At 37.3% G+C, this 17,795-nt stretch overlaps 1 protein-coding gene across 1 annotated transcript; it reads right to left on the reverse strand.

The window, feature by feature from the left end:
- Positions 1-884: 884 nt before the first annotated feature.
- Positions 885-17,467, reverse strand: Smp_158600 (oligosaccharyl transferase, putative; the record flags this gene model as incomplete). The annotated part of the gene is made up of 10 exons (XM_018799997.1): positions 885-1,328; positions 2,714-3,078; positions 4,729-4,884; positions 5,599-5,785; positions 6,833-7,071; positions 7,855-8,266; positions 9,833-9,984; positions 16,550-16,923; positions 16,963-17,133; positions 17,170-17,467. The coding sequence occupies 9 exons, from the start codon at positions 17,465-17,467 to the stop codon at positions 2,749-2,751; spliced, it is 2,319 nt and encodes a 772-aa protein (XP_018646568.1). The 3' UTR covers positions 885-1,328; positions 2,714-2,748.
- Positions 17,468-17,795: the final 328 nt, after the last annotated feature.

Consider the following 17,795-nt stretch of genomic DNA (forward strand, 5'->3'; position numbering starts at 1 on the left):
TCTTTAGGTCAAAGGTTCCGGGTGTGGCCCCCTAAGAAAACCATCTGCCTCGATTTGGGCACCCGGGAAGTATGACAGCCTCCACACAAATCAAATAAGATTTGTGTGGTGCATATATATCTGGTGCTCTTTTGTACCAATATTTATGTGTTTAATTAAATTAAATTAAATATTTTAAATAACACATCCCATGGTACTATGAAAGAGAAGAGAGTTTCGCAATGGAGTTTATTTTATTTTTGAAAATAATTCATGATCATAATTCAGTTAAAAGAGTTTGAATTTTCATGTTGTTGACGTTAAGGATTGCAACGTATCAATCTATTTTGTCATGTGACTCATGAGCGGTTCGCCTAGATATTGCCATCAGTCGCAAGTATTTCTTAAGTAAAGTTGGATGGTAGAAGTAACAGTGGGATCCAGGTCGCCAGCTTCATTCTTTTCAAGACTCGTCAACTGAATGTAAACTACCATTCGCTTTCTAGTCATATCGAATCTTAATCATGTTCGTGTTCCTGGTTTAACAATTTATTACTTGACGGTTAATGTAAATCAATATTGCCCATATTACATAATCAACAATACGTTGATAGAAACAAACCCCATCTATTACTTAATGTCCATAAACGGCATATACAGTTATATAGTGTGAAAATAAGTTGTTCAGTTGAACAAAATCATTGTAACAACAAACGCTGATGTTTTTCACATATACGCATACATTGTCTCGCCTTTAATTTGAATAACATGACATTAGCATGATCCGAATTGTTTTAATTGCAATAATAAAAATTCTCGTTTCTTCCTTTGTATTATTTAGACTTGTATCAACTTAACTGGGTTATTTATTCATTCACTTACTAAAGAAGAGACCTCCATCAACTAGTCGAAAATTCAATTTTATACTCAATAGGACATTACAAAACAGACACACACACACACACAACCATGTGATATCAAAACATATGTATTTGAAAACGATATCGAAGAATTCAACAAGGTTCATAGTCACCAAAATACAATAGATTAACAGAAAAGAAGAGAACCAAGAAAAAACCTTGAAGGAACAGACTGGGAGAAGAATTCGATCAATATAAAACAACAAGATCACAGTTTATGCATCGGTATTAAATCGTTGTAATACAGGCCAATTTTGATTTTATTTTTACACCATACATGCATAATAATACACTACAAGGGTAGTTTCTTTATAAATTCTTGTCTAAAACGAACATGGTTTTATACACAAATGATATATGTGAAAAACTTTTTTAAAAAAAAACAACATCGAAAGTGAATATTGAACAAAATTAGTTATATGGTATAACCTGTAAGAAGAAAACAAGAAATCAATTAAACAATTAAAAGTTAATTTTAAATACATTTAAGTAGTGTATTATTTTCACAATATATATTCAAATATATACAGTTTTGGTTGATAATCATTTCAATTTGTTGTTTGGACTGAGCTTTCTTTTTAATGTTAGGTCATCGTTTACGTACTTGTTCTCAAGTCTGATAGTGATAATATTTAAATATTAATAAGAGCTAATGGTATAGTTATGGGGTGAAACTATTATGCAATATGATTAGCGTATTGAAGTAATCACTTCCATAACTTACGCCAGTTCTATGTATACCACTCTAAAATAGCCTGACTTCTTGTTATATTTGTTTTGCTAATAAACTACCCAGCTACTCCTATTGTTTAGTATTCTCATACAATGACACTCGACAAGACCCCAAAATTAGAACACGTTGAACAGGAACGTAATTGTATTCAAAATAACAATGGTAGGTGAACAGCAATCAATGGACAGAAAAACGTTCATATCTTTATAGTATATGCATAAGAAGCTTCTAGATGCTTCTCCAATAATCTGCCAGAGCTGATTGGCTTAGAATTAGCTAATCAGCGTGTGCCGTCACGATCATGCACATAACGTGCCTTAATCCGGTTTATTTCCCGCTAACACTTGTTAAGAACGAAACAGATGAAAACGATTAAAAGGGATATGTTCTTAATAGTAGAAATCTACTGAATGCTTTGTATAACCGTTAAACAATTTGATTCTGAACTTTTAGTTTGGAACGTTGATTCAACTACTACCGTCCCAGTAGTCGGGTAGTATATCACTAACAATCACAGAAACACTATAGCTCAAACCCATGTATATACACTACATCTACTTTTATTTACTATACATTAGTTCTTTACTAATTAAGTGTGGTTGTGGGACGTTAACAGAGATTATAAAAGCTTTTACAAAGTCTAAAATTCTCATTCTCTTCACAATACTTTCTCTATTTGAGTCAATACATTTCATTATTTTACCGTGTAATCATTTTGTATTTCGTTGAACAAAAAGAAATTGTAGAAAGTAATGTATAGTGAGTAAAATGATCTAGTGAGTTGATTCCATTATTCTAAATTTCGTAAAATAAGATTTACATGATCTCAGTTTGTGCATTAATTAGACAAAGTGAAGATATTTAAACTTTATTAATGAGTCAAGAAAAATAGGACACTAGTTTCTGATTATCTTCAAGGTAGTTAATGCTTAAGTACATAGTGATTGATAGCTCAGTTTGTGTGTTTATTGGAAAGAGTAATATATCTATTAATTGGATTCATTCTATACGTTTCATTATGAAGCTTTTCATTGGAAACTTAATCAGTAAATTATGTTGCACTGATAATAATAAAACATACCAGAAAATATGTTAAGTGAAATGTTTGGATGAACTTTAAATAGGTGTATTGAGTCGACCACGGTTATTCAGACGAGATTTCCCTGAAGCTCGATGGTGAATCCGACGACGTGTACGCGACAGATGTGGTAGATTTTCAGGAGGTAGTACACGATAAATTCTTACAAGCCAATGTTTCGATGTAAAAGCTTCCTCTAAGTAGTCTAATTCAAAATTTTTACGACCGATTTCAGATCCTCTAGTACGATCAAATCCAAGTGGTGTTCGCATATCTAGGCGAACTTCACCAAACCGATAATAGCTTAATTTATACATTAAACAATTGAGCATCGTCTCAGAAGCACTTTTATCTATACGATAATCACCCTAAAAAAGGGAAAGAAAACAAAAAACCAATATAACCATGGAATTGTGATCAAATAGGCAGAGTTAAAATTTAGAACTTTCTTAGTGAATATGGGTCAATGGGTTTTACTGAGGGAATCCAATGATACGGCAAAACAATAAAACTATCATTACAAGCCCAACGGAAATACATTCAACTTTTCCCAGAGAGTAATATTGTAAAAGTGAGAATTACTGTGGTAACATCTGTAAGATAAGGTGACGTAATAGGTTATGAATAATTGCACCAACTCAGCATTGAAATTATAACCAGTGATTGGTTTGGATTATACTATATTTATAAAAGTTTATAACACTTCCAACCGCCCCTCTAGGGTTACTGGTAGTCCCCAACCTGGGTAAAGAACGATTGTGGGTAGCGTTAGCGATTCCGGCTCATAAAAAAAGAACCTCGCCAAAAGAAACACCAGCGACAGTAAAGTAACTAAACTTTTCCGCGTATGAAACAGTTATAACGCCCCATGATTGAAGCCGGAAGTCACCAAGCCGACGACCCTTCTGACTGTCAGAGCAACAATAAATACAGAGAAATCGAGTGCCCGAACAGTGTGGAAGACCAAGAGGGTCATTCAGGCAGCCACAAAAATGAGAAGACCCAACCCCAAAGCAAAAGGAAAAGATCTAGGACAAAGAACACATGGCTTCAGGAATCTGAGACAGATATTACGATTGTTAATAGTACTTGACAACAGCTAGAAAGGAGAGTCCAAGACACAGCCGTTTGAAGATGACTGGTTGATGAATTATGCTACAAGAAGAGTGAGTGAAGTAAAATAAGTTTATGCCTAATCGACTATTGTTGGAAGATAAATATGGATTCATGTTTCGACCGTTTCCATAACTTCATGGAGAGACGAACAGGCTTATTATCTGGTGCAGACTAATAAAGGTCCCTACGGGTTTCCAACTGTTTTAAACAAACGTTTTGGTATATCAAACTGATTTACTTATGCCTGTGGGGGCTAGGATCTGACTCCAATTAGATCGTAGGAATGATTGTTGTCAAAATATACATCCTGTCTATCCTCGTATGTAATACATGACTTAGTCGGCGTTGATGAATAACGGAGTTCAATAAGTCAAATGCGAGGATGGGTTTCGAATACATATATTTTGTACATTCATTGATCTAGACAGAAAATCAGAGGGATGAAAGGGAGAAGCAGAAATGACACGCATTAGAGAGGGAGGATAAGTCAACTCACTTTAACCAAGCATTAATCAATATTTATGGTCAGACAAAATATAATTTACAGACATGTGATGAATAAAGTAAAAAGTGTACACACATACGCTCATCTAAAAAAAACAATCAGAGTTGATAAATGAATAATTAACAAGGTCAAAACGTGACTCATGATGGGTAGTTAAATTGGCTTGTCCTGAAGCTATAATAAGGTATGTGGGCTTAACGTAACAACCGACACTACATGCCTGCCAGCCAGCCAATCAGTCAACCTCAAGTATTCACTTAAAAGGGGAAGCGCTAATATCATAAATGGCTTCCACTTAACAACTAGCTTGTTATATAACGATTCTTAACAATGTATGACAATGTAGAGTAGCGCATATTATGATCGTCTTTACTGTATATAAAAGCTAACAACTTACTGTTGAAGTTAGAAAATCTCGTTCACGAATTTCATTAGGATGTTCACCGCCACCAATACGCACCATCCATAAGAATTTATTAATATCATCACCGCTGTAACCGATGTAACCGCCGAATATGACCAGCACGTAATCCACGTCTAAACTTTGAATAGTCTAAGGGAAAACCACATGCCAGGGGAAGGAAGCGTAAAAAAGATGAAAGAAAAGTGGTATTAATTACACATAATAAAACCATCATAGTTCTTAGTAAAATGCGAATTAATGACTAAGGATTTGATTAATATGGACAAAGTGCCTTTTTAAATTATGGACTCGTATATTTTTGAAGAACTAAGGGAATGAGAAACAACAACTGTCTTGGTCTTAGACATTTAAATTATGATATTTTTGGCAGAAACAGATTTTATATATTTTTAGGTCTTTAGATAATCAACTTATTACGCATCAGTCAAGAGCATTTGTAAATTTTGAATAGAGAAATCCCTCTAAAAGATTAACTAAGATGACGATAAGACTGCATATCTATCGATGAATAGTGAAAACGATGTTTTGACGAGAGTTGATTGGAAATGGAAGATAAAAGACTACTGAGCAAGACGTTTTTCACAATATTTGTAATTACTAGACTCGATAACAGGAATTCGAAGTACAGCAGTGATATGAAATTTTACACTAGACGATAAGGCAGTTGACCTGTTCTAAGTTCTTAATGTCCTATTAAAACGAAAAAAAAAATAATTAATTGTCAATAACACAAATCTATTATTTACATTTGACAGTATCCTTTTGCATAACCCTTTCACTCAAAATGTAATCATGCTGAATACATACAAACAGAAAAGTATCGACTTTAATTGCTCAACTTACTTTATAGGCTTCTGATTCATTTGATGCCATAGCCTTACCAACTAATGCGATATGACTGTTATTCCATGTGTTATTATCAACTAGAGTAGTGCGGTTACCCATCCCTGCGATTTGATATCCATAATCCCACCAGGACATAACCCGAGCATTTTCTTTTGTATTTTGCCATAACCAGAAATAAGCCTCACTGGTAATATAAGATAAAAAATTGATTATTATTTGATTATTAAAAAATATCTGTGGGATTGTTCGGTACTTGAACATTAAGGAGTGGATGGTAACCTTTAAATATTGTTTACATAACACGCTAGTATTAAGTATCACTAAGTGTCTACATAGTGAATACAACTTATATGTAACTACGATTTTATAAGATTTACCATTAAATTGTGTTTCGTTTTATTGTTTTATTATTGAGTAATGGATTGTTTAAAAAGGTTATATTTCATTGTTAAGCTGTGATGCAAACCTGTGATCAACAACACGATCGGAATGACTTTAAATTGAATCCTATAATTTAATGATAAAATTGATTGGATTGTAGTTCGCGATTGCTCAACCATCTATTAAACCGTTAATGTGTCTATTGAGAGACATTGAAAATCCAGACATATTCTATTGTTACCATGTGAGCGACGTCGATTAACTGAAATTCTAGTTTTATTAGAACGTCTCTGGGTGGAAATAACCAAAAATTATCCCAAAAATACAATACACTACTGTATGATGTATGATGATATGTAGTTTGTCTTCGTGTATGTTAGGTTGGATAAGAAACTGATGTCGACAAAATATTTACTGGATGCATTGTAAGCAGTATAAGCTATTGAACAAAATGTTATTAAAAGTTATTTTTGAAATTTTGGCGTGATCGTGATGACTACTTTTGGCACCTTGTGAAATGAGTTGCAATTTTCGCTGTTACATCCATTTGATTACAGTAATGTTAGTTGACTGTCCCTTGTACTTTTAGAATAATGGACCTCAACTTAGTGGTTAATAATGAAGTTTTCAAACAGATACAGAAAGCTTCGTTACATTAATCAGTAAAACATGTGGTGGGTTTAGAAACTCATCATATTCTTTTACATCAAACGGTAAGGTTAAACGATATATGAATACCGAAAGTATTTTATTATTAACAGATAAGCTTACTTGCATAATTAACTCTGGTAAAATAAGTGGACTAGGTAACAGAGCTATACACAAAAAAGATGTAGGTGAGATTGCTTACCGGAAATCATCCAGGATATATTTAGTTCCATCTTTGCCATATGAAGCTAACACAATAGACGGACTTGAATAAGCATTGGATGACACCCAAACACAATGTGAAACAAACAGATACAGAATGAATATAATTAAAACGTAAGCGACTGCACGCAGATTACTCCCGTTGTTTCCTGATGGTTGTTGCTTTGACTGACTACCACTGGTGGTACTTGTTGGCGTGTCTTGATCAGGATAGTTCACCTAATAATACGAAAGGGTACATACACCGAGATATGGTATACTTTTCTTAAAGTACCAAACGCGCATTGTTCATAACAAGAAACTTAATATTTATGCTGTCGATCAGAAAAATAATTTACGCAGAACTAGAAGTTTTCTTAGAAATAACTTGATACTGGGCATGAATAGAGTACCCAAAAAATATTAGTGACAGGTAATAAATGAGCCGACAGTTAATGTTCATAAATACCGGATGGGATTCGTAGCACTCATGGTTGTTGGGATGTATAAGATATGTCTGGTCACCGCCTATCACGATGTGCTGGCTAACGTCAACAATATCAACAATTATAACCTAAGCCCTGTGCGAAAGTGTAAGCTTTCTGGTTAGGAATTGTAAAGACCCTTATTGAAATGAAAGTGGAGCAGATGTATTCACTTCCTAACTTACTCTAGGGATTGCTAGTTTAAGTACCAATTTTGAAGGTTTAACTGTTTTATGTATGCCGTTTTATTGACAATAAAAAAGTCTTCATATAAAACACTGTAAAATTCACTTTAAAGTCGAAATTACTGGTGGACCATCCCCATACAAACTCTAAAACAATCCTAAAGGTTACGATTTCTTTGAATATGACTTGATGATTATTTACTTTCTTTCTAATGACTTAAATTGTCCTTTTTCTATTTTATTTAAGTGGGTTCATTGAACATGCTCACTTTTTTTTTAAATACATAGAAGCTAATAATGATATGGATATGTATAACCCTGACAACATTTTATTGATTTTTTTTAAAAATTACCTTTTTATTCGTCTTATTCGGTTTATCATATAAACGTTTATCAATAGAATTTCGCTCATTATTATTAGATTGATTTGTTGTATTATTATTTTCATCATCTTGTTCATTTAAGAATAATTCAAAGACATGTGAAAAAGCGATAGCAGAGAACACACAAACAATTGGTGTCAATGTAAGCATAAGACGAACCATAACACCAGCAAAATATGATGCAAATATTGCATATAGAATAACAAAGACACGTTCATCATTTAAATTTTTAAAACAAAGTTTTACACCAGCTGGAAATGTAGCAATTAATACATGAAGATCAAAAAAGAAGGATGCCCATGAAGTAGGTTGATGCTCAGAAACGGATGTTATAATTGGAATATGTATTTTAGCATAACCAGTATCCCATAAAGAATAAAACCTGAATAATTTAAATAAGAATTAAAATCAATGACAAAATTCTAGAGATTTTCTGTTTAAATTCAACAACAGTTGAATAATACTGAAAAACGAAATTTTACTACGATTTATCACTGTACAAACACCTACTTACGAAATTTCATAAGGTCATGTTAGGCATTTTACAACTCTGGAGCGTGTATTCAGCCTGAAGGTGAGGAAATTTAGCTATCCATCTGAAAATCGCTTTACACTCTCACGTGTTTATAGCCAGTGCAAAAGAAGTCCTTCTAACTGCTTCCACGTTGAGAAAAGGGGGTTACGGAAGTGATGACGAAAAGCGATTATCTAAGATTTAAACTAAGTTGGTGGGTAAATAGGGTCTACTTAGAGGAGTTGGTAAACCCCGATTCTAAACTAAAAGGTGAACATGGGACTTATTTTGGTTACTGGATAGCACAGGACTGCACATCTTTATGTGTCTCAAATGCCTAGTGCGTTGAACTTCCAGATCAAAGTCTTGGGAAGTGATCTCTTAAAAATACTACCCGCTATGTATTGGTTACCCAACTAGTATCTCACCTCACTCATAAATATACTGATTATAAATAATGAAGAGAATGTTTTCCTTACTCTGATTCATCATAACACAGACAATATCTACAATCACCTTGTCACAAGAAAACTGTTTTACACTACATAATCTTTCGATTTTTTATCCATATTTTGTTCGTACTCTTATTCTTCAACCACGGTAAGAAAAAAGAGCATGCACACAAGATTTTTGTTATAGAGGTTATGCATAATCTTTTCAATTATTGTGTACTTGAACTGGCTTGAAAAATCCCTTAATGAAATTCTCTTTGAATTAAGCACATATTACATATAAATCTTGTTAAATAGGACCTATGAATCATATGCTGTCAGTATATAAATAATATGGAGGGATCTAATGTTTTATTAATAAGTATCAGTTTTGAACCCTTCCCCTTAACATTTATTCCAGTTGGGGTAATTGGGCAATACCACAAGTCACAAGTGTTGCTTGAAGTTGAGCATATAAACATAAACTTGGGAAATGAGTTACACCGTCATTTATCAATATATATTTTATACGAACGTGAAAGACAAACTTCATAACTACGAAAATTAGGCTCAGTAACAACATCATTTCATTCATCACGCTGGGGCATTCACATAGATTGCGTAAGATCAAAAAACAATACCTGACTCTGTACAGAAAGAAATTTGAACTCGTTACGTGATCAATTGAACCCTGATTTTAAACTAATGGTTCACATGAGCTCCAGGATCCTGAAGAAACAGATGCTATATGAACCTATTGTTGGTCACCGGCTACTATGAGACTGTATCTCCTAACGTTGCTCCACTGCATTGTGGATTGGGCCTCTAGGTCAAAGGCTCGGATAGTAACCCCCTAAGAAAACCATCTGCTTCAGTTTGGGCGCCCAGGCAGTCAGTATCTAAGCCCTCACACAAATCAAATGATTTGTGTGTCGCGTATATATTTGGTGCCTCCGTGTACCGATGTTTATGTATGTAAAAAAAAATTATTATTTGTTACTACCTGCCACTCCATGGTGCAATAACACCAGCATATGTTAGCCCAACTACAACAAGAAATATAACTCCAGCAGAAAAAATGGCACCAAATGTAAATAATTGCTTCAGAGTATTAGAGGGAACACGGGTTTGTAGATATTTGAAAAAAGCGACAACCTGCAAATAAAGACAAGATGTTTGGTAGGTTATTTTAACCACAGTATTAGATTAGAAAATAAAAGTAACTTAACATATCATCACCATACTTGAGAATGTAGCATCACTTTTAACCAACTAATAATATACTTCCACGTTGCCATGTCCACTTATATATATATATATATATATATATATATAAACTTCAGGACTGGTATACATTGGGATGAGGTACACCAACTACATGAAAAAGTAAAACTATCCTGCCTCTCAAGCCGAAATTTGGTGTTTATACATCCTCATATAGATCAAAACCATAAAATAACCGCATATAGTAAAAAAAATGTACCTGGGTTAGTAGAACGAAACCATTACATATTATTTACTAAGTATACGTTAAGATATTTGTCTTTGAGTCACATTGTAAGGAATAGAAGATCTACCTGGTTGCCCTAACCAAAGTAGACTTTTTGTAGTTTGAAACCGAAACCTAGTAGATGGAAATCAAGGGTAAAGCATTAAACAAGATAGAACTATCTTGAAATATTACACTACTTGGTGAGTCTGAGTGTTTGTCAACCGATGTGGACGGGATGTGTTTGACAGTTTAAATCAGCACTTAATCTGGCGTTCTATGTTAGATAGCAGAGATTAGGAAGAGGTAAGCTAAGAAAACACCGAGATACATCGTTACCCCATGATGCTGGCGACTCTAGCTGAAGTCTTGTATGGAGGCGTAAATTCTCTAGCTTGAGGTCGTAAAACAAACATGACCGATAGTTGAAGACAAATGAAATGGAGGAAAATCACCCACAGCGGGGCAGATACATTCATGCTTTATCTTCCCTTAAAAACTGAATTTTAACATTACGTTCTTTATTGCTGGTTTTGTTCCTTCTTTTTAAAATACGCTGCCCCCATGTTTAGTTAACTCGTAGCATTCAGATATTTGTTTTCATTCTCCAACCTATTAATTTCTTCTTGCTGTGAAGTATGGAGAAGTGGCATGATGACAACTTCAAAGAACTATGACTAACCTGACTGTTGCTTTAAACAACTGAGTTCAAATAGGAAATGAGAAATTATCAAATTCACATATGAGAACTTTCAAACAACTGGCAAGGAATGAAAATATGAACGCAATTACGATCTAAACGAAATACGTTTAGCTTAATAAAAGTCAGTTTGTCCCACGATCTGCAAAAATAGAGCATTACAAAGTCCAACCAGCTTGTTCTTGAATCCATTAATCGACTGTTGATAGTACCAAGAACTGGTCACTTTCTACAACTAAAATCTTGACCTTCAACCGAGTTTCCTGAATTAATTCAACAGAAGCAAATGGTATTATTACCAAGGTTCCACATGATAATTTCAAATAAATTTAGGATTCCGTTAATTGTTAATATTAGAAGCAATAATAGAATTGTCAAATCCCAATAAGTAGACAATCAAATTTATGACTTTTCGAAGTCTATTGTAAGCCACTTCTTGAGAGAATGAGTAAATAAGAGCTAAACTAACACAATCTTAAATAATACGGAGGAAACAGAGCAGAATGTTTTTAGTACGATCAAAACCAAAATAGGTCTGATCATGTTAACGTTATATCGTTTCACATAAGGTAATCCTGTGCGGGACCTACTTATGTTTACTTGTCTGTTAGTGAGCGTGGAAAATGTCATATATATAATATGGAAGAGCAGGGTTAAGAATATCCTCATGTATGTTAGTGGTATGCGATTTGGACATAACTAAATATGTGGATATTTGAATAAATGTTTCATTTTCGATGGATCGTCACCAAGTCAGAAAACCAATTTTCTACTAATTGAGATGTTGCGCATATACGATTAGGTTTTACATTTCCGTAAGTACTGAAAATAATTAGGTACTGGAATAAAACAATCAAAATAAACATGGTCTACATAATATAGTGCCGAAATACCAAGTGGTTACCAAGTTCGATTGCAATATAATGATTGTCTTGCCGAATGACGATACACGAACTATCGAAATTACGCTTAATCAGTTTGGCTATTGCTGTTTGCAACTACTCTGAATTCTCTACGTTCCAAACTCCAAGTGCTTCTGCAAGGTAGAAGCCTGTGTCTCTGCTCCCCTTTGGTGGTGATTCGTTGGTAGTCAAAACATTTGTGCGCGTGATGTGACATGAAAGCTATGTACGTATGGTGAAAACCAGGGTGGTTTATGCAGATCTGACCCGACCCTATTTATTTATTTATTTATTTAAACATATAAATTGGTACAAAAGGGCACCAGATACATATGCGCCACACAAAATAATGAAAGTAGGAAGAGAAGGGATGAAAAGATAAGGCGGACTGAAATGTACAACCAGAAGACTCTTTCAGTTAAGAAAGTTAGAACCACTCTTTATGAAGAAAGTAAAAGAAGGTTACAGCAGGATCACCACTGGCTTCTATTCCGAGCCATATCTGATAACGTCTCTAGCCACTGTATTGCACCATCTCTCGGACCCCAGCCAGGGAGTCGTGAAGGACCAACAGAAGCTAACCCTTTGTAGCTTTCTTTCATACCACGACACCATGTCATACACTGACCTCCTCTCCGCTTTTTCCAACCAGTCCCAGAGTCGGCAAATAATCCACGACGTGGAAGTCTCTGAGACGACATTCGTAAAACATGTCCAAGCCACCGAAGTCGGTGTTTCAAGATGGTGACACCAATTGAATTATCGTCTCTGCGCCCGAACACACGATGCCGAACCTCTGCATTACTAACATGGTGTTGCCACTGGATGTCAGCAATCCTTCGGAGACAACGATGATCGAACACAGAGAGACGTCTAACATCCTCAACTCGGAGAGGCCAGGTGTCACAAGCATAGAGCAAAACTGCTCTCACTGACGCGTTGTAGATCCGACCTTTTACAGCCAGACTAACATCACGAAGGTGCCAAAGATGGCCCAGATTGACATAAGCCGCTCTGGCTTTCATTATACGTGCATCAATCTCATCATTCACGCCACCACCAGCACTTATATAGCTACCTAGATACACGAACTTCTCAACTACTTCAATCTGCTCACCATCTAGGGTGAGTACAGGATGAGAATCCTGCCAGTCTTGTAGGAGTACTTTGCACTTGGAGGGTGCAAAGCACATGCCGTACCTGCGGACACTGATTGCCAACTGATTAAGTGCGGATTGCATGCCTTGGGCATTATCGCATAGTAAGACAATATCATCCGCATACTCGAGGTCGAGAAGTCGTTCTCCAGGCAACATATCCACACCGCCATTACTTACATCCATCAGAGCTGTTTCCAGGATGTCGTCGATGGCAAAGTTGAAGAGGAATGGTGAGATCGGGCAACCCTGCCTAACCCCACTGCTCGAATGGAACAAGGGAGGAAGGTGGTTGTATGCCCTCACTCTGCCTGAGGTGTTTGTATACAGGGCCTTTAAGATGTTAATGAACTTCTCAGGCACACCCTTCTTCAATAGACAATCCCAGAGAACAGTCCTGTCCAACGAATCTAAGGCAGCCCTGATATCAAGAAACACTACGATTGTTGGCCTGCGATAAGTATGACGGTGTTCTAACATTTGGCGGAGGGTGAAGATGTGATCAATGCATCCTCGACCAGAACGAAAACCAGCCTGCTCCTCGCGAGTCAATCGTTCTCGGGTTTTAAACAACCTACGAAGAATGACAGAAGACAATAGTTTGGACGCAATCGGAAGTAGACTTATCCCCCGATAGTTGTTACAGGAACAACGTGAACCCTTTTTAAAGATAGGGACGACTATTGACTCATTCCATGATGTTGGAACACTTTCTTGCTCCCAAACCTTTGCAAACAACACCGTCAGTTCCTTAGCCATAAAGTCACCACCATCTTTAAAAAGAGCCGGAGGTAAGTCATCTGGGCCAGGTGATTTGTAGCGCTTCAAGAGTTGGAGTTCCTTGCGGACTTCCGCCTCGTTTGGTGGATCAGTCGTCACCAGCCATGGGGGGCAGGACAAACTGGTTGATGTTGCTGGAGCAGCAGGCCAGTTGAACTGCCCTTCGAAAAATTCCGCCCATCGTCCAAGACGTCGAGAGATGTTAGTGATTGGCATCCCGTCATCCTCGTAGATTGTTTCACTCACACTAGACTTCTTGCTGCCAGTGGCTCGGATGAGTTGGAAGAGCTTCCGGTAGTTACCAGATGCAGCTTCTGCTTCCATCTCATTAGCACGCTCCGACCAGGCTTCTCGGTCCTTACGCAAGCTTTGCCCGATTTCATTACGTAACAGCCTTCGTTTGTGGTCAAACTCACGGTCACCCGGAGTAGACCGACGGGCTTCCATCAGTTGTAAGGAGCCAGAAGAAACCCAGTGCTTATAAGCGGGACGTTTCGCGAAGCCGCAAGCGGCTTTACTCGCCATTTTCATGGCGTCGTGAAGATGCAACCAATGCTCATCTATACTTTTCGGTGGGGTGGTAGCTAGCCTAGAAGCTAGCTCCGCTCGATACTTACTTGCAACAGAAGTTGCAGCCAGTTTACTAACATTGATCTGTTGGTGGTGGTCAATCCTTCGGCCACTGAAAAGTAAGGTGAGATTGGCGCAGACCAGGGCATGATCAGACTCCAGATAGGTACTCCAAAAGGAGCGGCAGTCTTGTACACAACCACGCCAGCGGTAGCTGATCGCGATGTGATCAATCTGAGTCCAGGCTTGAGATGCAGAGGGAGGACGCCAGGTGGCACACTGGCGATGACTGTGCCGGAAGTTAGTGCTAGCCACGAACAGATTGTGGTCTGTGCACAGTTGCAGCAAACGGTCCCCGTTATCTGTCCTGCGACCAACAAGTCCCCATCGGCCACCTAAACGACTCTCTTCTGTGCCTAGACGCCCGACCTGTGCATTCAAGTCTCCGGCTAATACTACAATATCTGTCGAACGCGCTTTCTGGAGAACTGTTAACTGGTGGTAAAACTCATCCTTGATTGCATCCGGGCTGCAATCTGTCGGGGCATAGGCGGAGATGACGAAAAGACACCGTTTCTCACGCCGATTTCTTCTCACTTTGATGGAACTTTCTAAATCTAACAGCACATAACCGACTGTTAATGGGGATCCAATCGATTAGTGCTGCCTCATCCCTAGCGCTTAGTGCAACACCAACGCCTGCAAGACCGGACGAAGATGCCACAGAGTCCCCGGATAAGCGCACGTGAAACAAGCTTTTCGAAGCGACAGATGGAGAGCGGATTTGTAGTACTTCACTAGAGTCTTGAATACGGGTCTCGGATAGACAGCAAACATCAACATTAAGACTTTCTAAAGACATAGCCAGCCCCATCTGTTGTCCGATCTGCATTAGTGTGCGAACGTTGAAGGAAGCCAGCTTGAACGGCGTACGTGGTTTCAGAAAGACTGCGTCAGTATTCGTAATCGGTGAAAGCATTCACTTTCAACCAGACAGTGACTGGAGATCGTTTAGATAGGACAGAGTTTCCACCATGGGCGAGCTACTGCATAAGTTGGAAAGGAAGGATACACAATTTGGGAATAAAAGGAGTGAAAAAGTGACGTAGTAAATGATAGTAATAATAATAATAATAATAATAATAATAATAATAATGGTAATAATAATGTAAATTGTCTTGCTTCTAGTATGAGCGAGAATAGTATCGTCAATAGAATTCATCATTTCATTTACCCGACCCTGTTGTGTGCTAGGTCAGATTTACAAGGCGTTGGTAAGAGCAGTTTTGTTCTGTTTGTGGAACTGGGACCTTTAAACAGGGGATGTTTGGCTGTACTGTTGGGTTGTCGATGTCTCTAAAGGATTGTTAGAATCTAGTTGCTGCACTACGCTAGTTATCTCCGCGTTTGGAAATATGTTTAGGCTCAGTGATGATAATCCAATAGGCGTTACCGACCTGAAGTATCAGTTTCAGTGATTGAATAACGCTTTACCGACATCAGATTAGTTGCTTTCACATTATGCACGATTTCCCGATATTAGGACTGGGTAAGAAAGGTGGGAAAGTGGTATGGAAGATAGCTGCATAGGATTTTTATGTCAGTTCACCGCAACTCTCTGGTCGGTATTCTGAAGGTAGTGCAACTCCGTTGCTTGGGACATCATTAAATATAGCTCAGAACAGAATCGAACGGAAATCCTACTGTCACTTCATACTCTTTACAATGGTGAGAATAGATCCCTTAACCAAAAGAAGTCTTTCTTGGCTGCACTTTAAACCGAACTATACATCTCATGTCAGATTTTCATCCTTCATATGATCGATTGAACTATAATTCTCGGACCGACATTCTCTTCACTTTTGTGGTGCAAGTTCTTTGCGGTGTCAAGTTGTACCAGAGCTGATAGTTTCAAAAAATAAAAAACACATTACACTACACCAATAGAAAACTCGTATAAATGGAAAATTGGCTTGCAAACTCAAAATTCTCTTCTTTTGTCGATATGAGACACAACAAAGTTGATCTAATATTTCATCAGTCACAAAGGCTGGTTTAATAATTTTGGTTGAGATGAATTTTTAAACAAACAAAATAGAACACTTTAGAATTATGTACTTACTTGAAGAAGTGCAAACACTCCTATTGATGCCATATGTTCACTAGTGCGTAGTGGCTGAAAACCAACAAATGGTATTTGCATCGACATTATTAAACCCAAAATAAAGAACGTTGTGTAAGCCACGTACAGTTTTGCGCTATATCGCTGCATGACTAATAGTACAAAAATGTGCAATGGGATGAGGTTTATAATGAACACATAGCCTCCCCAAGCAGATACCATGTAAAAATATGCGATGGCACAAAGCGCGGCCCAAAGAACTTTTCCAGTTTTAACAGCTTTAATCCACAAATAATAAGTAAACATTAATGCGAAAATTGCGATTCCTTCGTTATCATAACTGCCGGCGGTTGAACGACTTATATAGCCGGGAGCTAATGAAAAGCGGGATAATTATATAATACATCAATTACCGATGGCGATGAAGCAAGCAGCAAACAAACCCGCCCCTTCATTCCATATTTCCTTCGTGAAAAAATAGGTCGCAACGGCAGTCATGCCACTGAATATAGGAGCGAGGAAAACACACACTTCACGAATGTGAACCGGAAAACTCAAAAGGTGACACATGTAGTGAATAAAACCTAAAGTCCGATGGTAAGTCTCAATATTAAACAAACCTGAAGTTATCATTAAACCAGGATAGACAGTGCCTCCAACGATCCTCCCAAGTGGGTACCACGCAGTGCTGTCAAACCAATTGTAAAAGCTTTCAAAACTATTTTCGACCATCTGCTTGGTGGCTCGGTAATTAAACCAAGGATCGAACTCATGGATGACACTTTCAAAACGTATAACTGAGAAAAGACGTATAATAAATCCAACAACCCATGCTAACAGCAGAATACAGAATGTTACAAGCCCTGTGCGCCCGTTAGTCGAGACAGAGGGGAAGCGACCAACAGCAAGACTAAGCATTTGTGACGAGCTCGTAAGTCGCGGGTTGACGCGAACCTTCAAGAGGTGACACGTACGAGACAACTCATTCCTGCTCAAACATCAATCATTTAACAAAATTTACGAAACAAATATTTTTTCATTCATTTTAGATGGTATTTAAAAAGATATAACAAGCATACATATTTCTTGTCTAGCTGTGATTGTACGAGGGATCTGGAAAAACAAACAGTCTTGGACGGAATTGCAAACTATCAAAATTTACAATGTACTGCAACACTAGTAAAATGGCATGGTAGAATCGACTGGTTGGCCAGAATTTGGTAGATACAGTTAACTGGAGGCTAAT

This window comes from Schistosoma mansoni (assembly GCF_000237925.1).
Source record: "Schistosoma mansoni, WGS project CABG00000000 data, supercontig 0142, strain Puerto Rico, whole genome shotgun sequence".
Taxonomy (NCBI): Eukaryota; Metazoa; Platyhelminthes; class Trematoda; order Strigeidida; family Schistosomatidae; genus Schistosoma; species Schistosoma mansoni.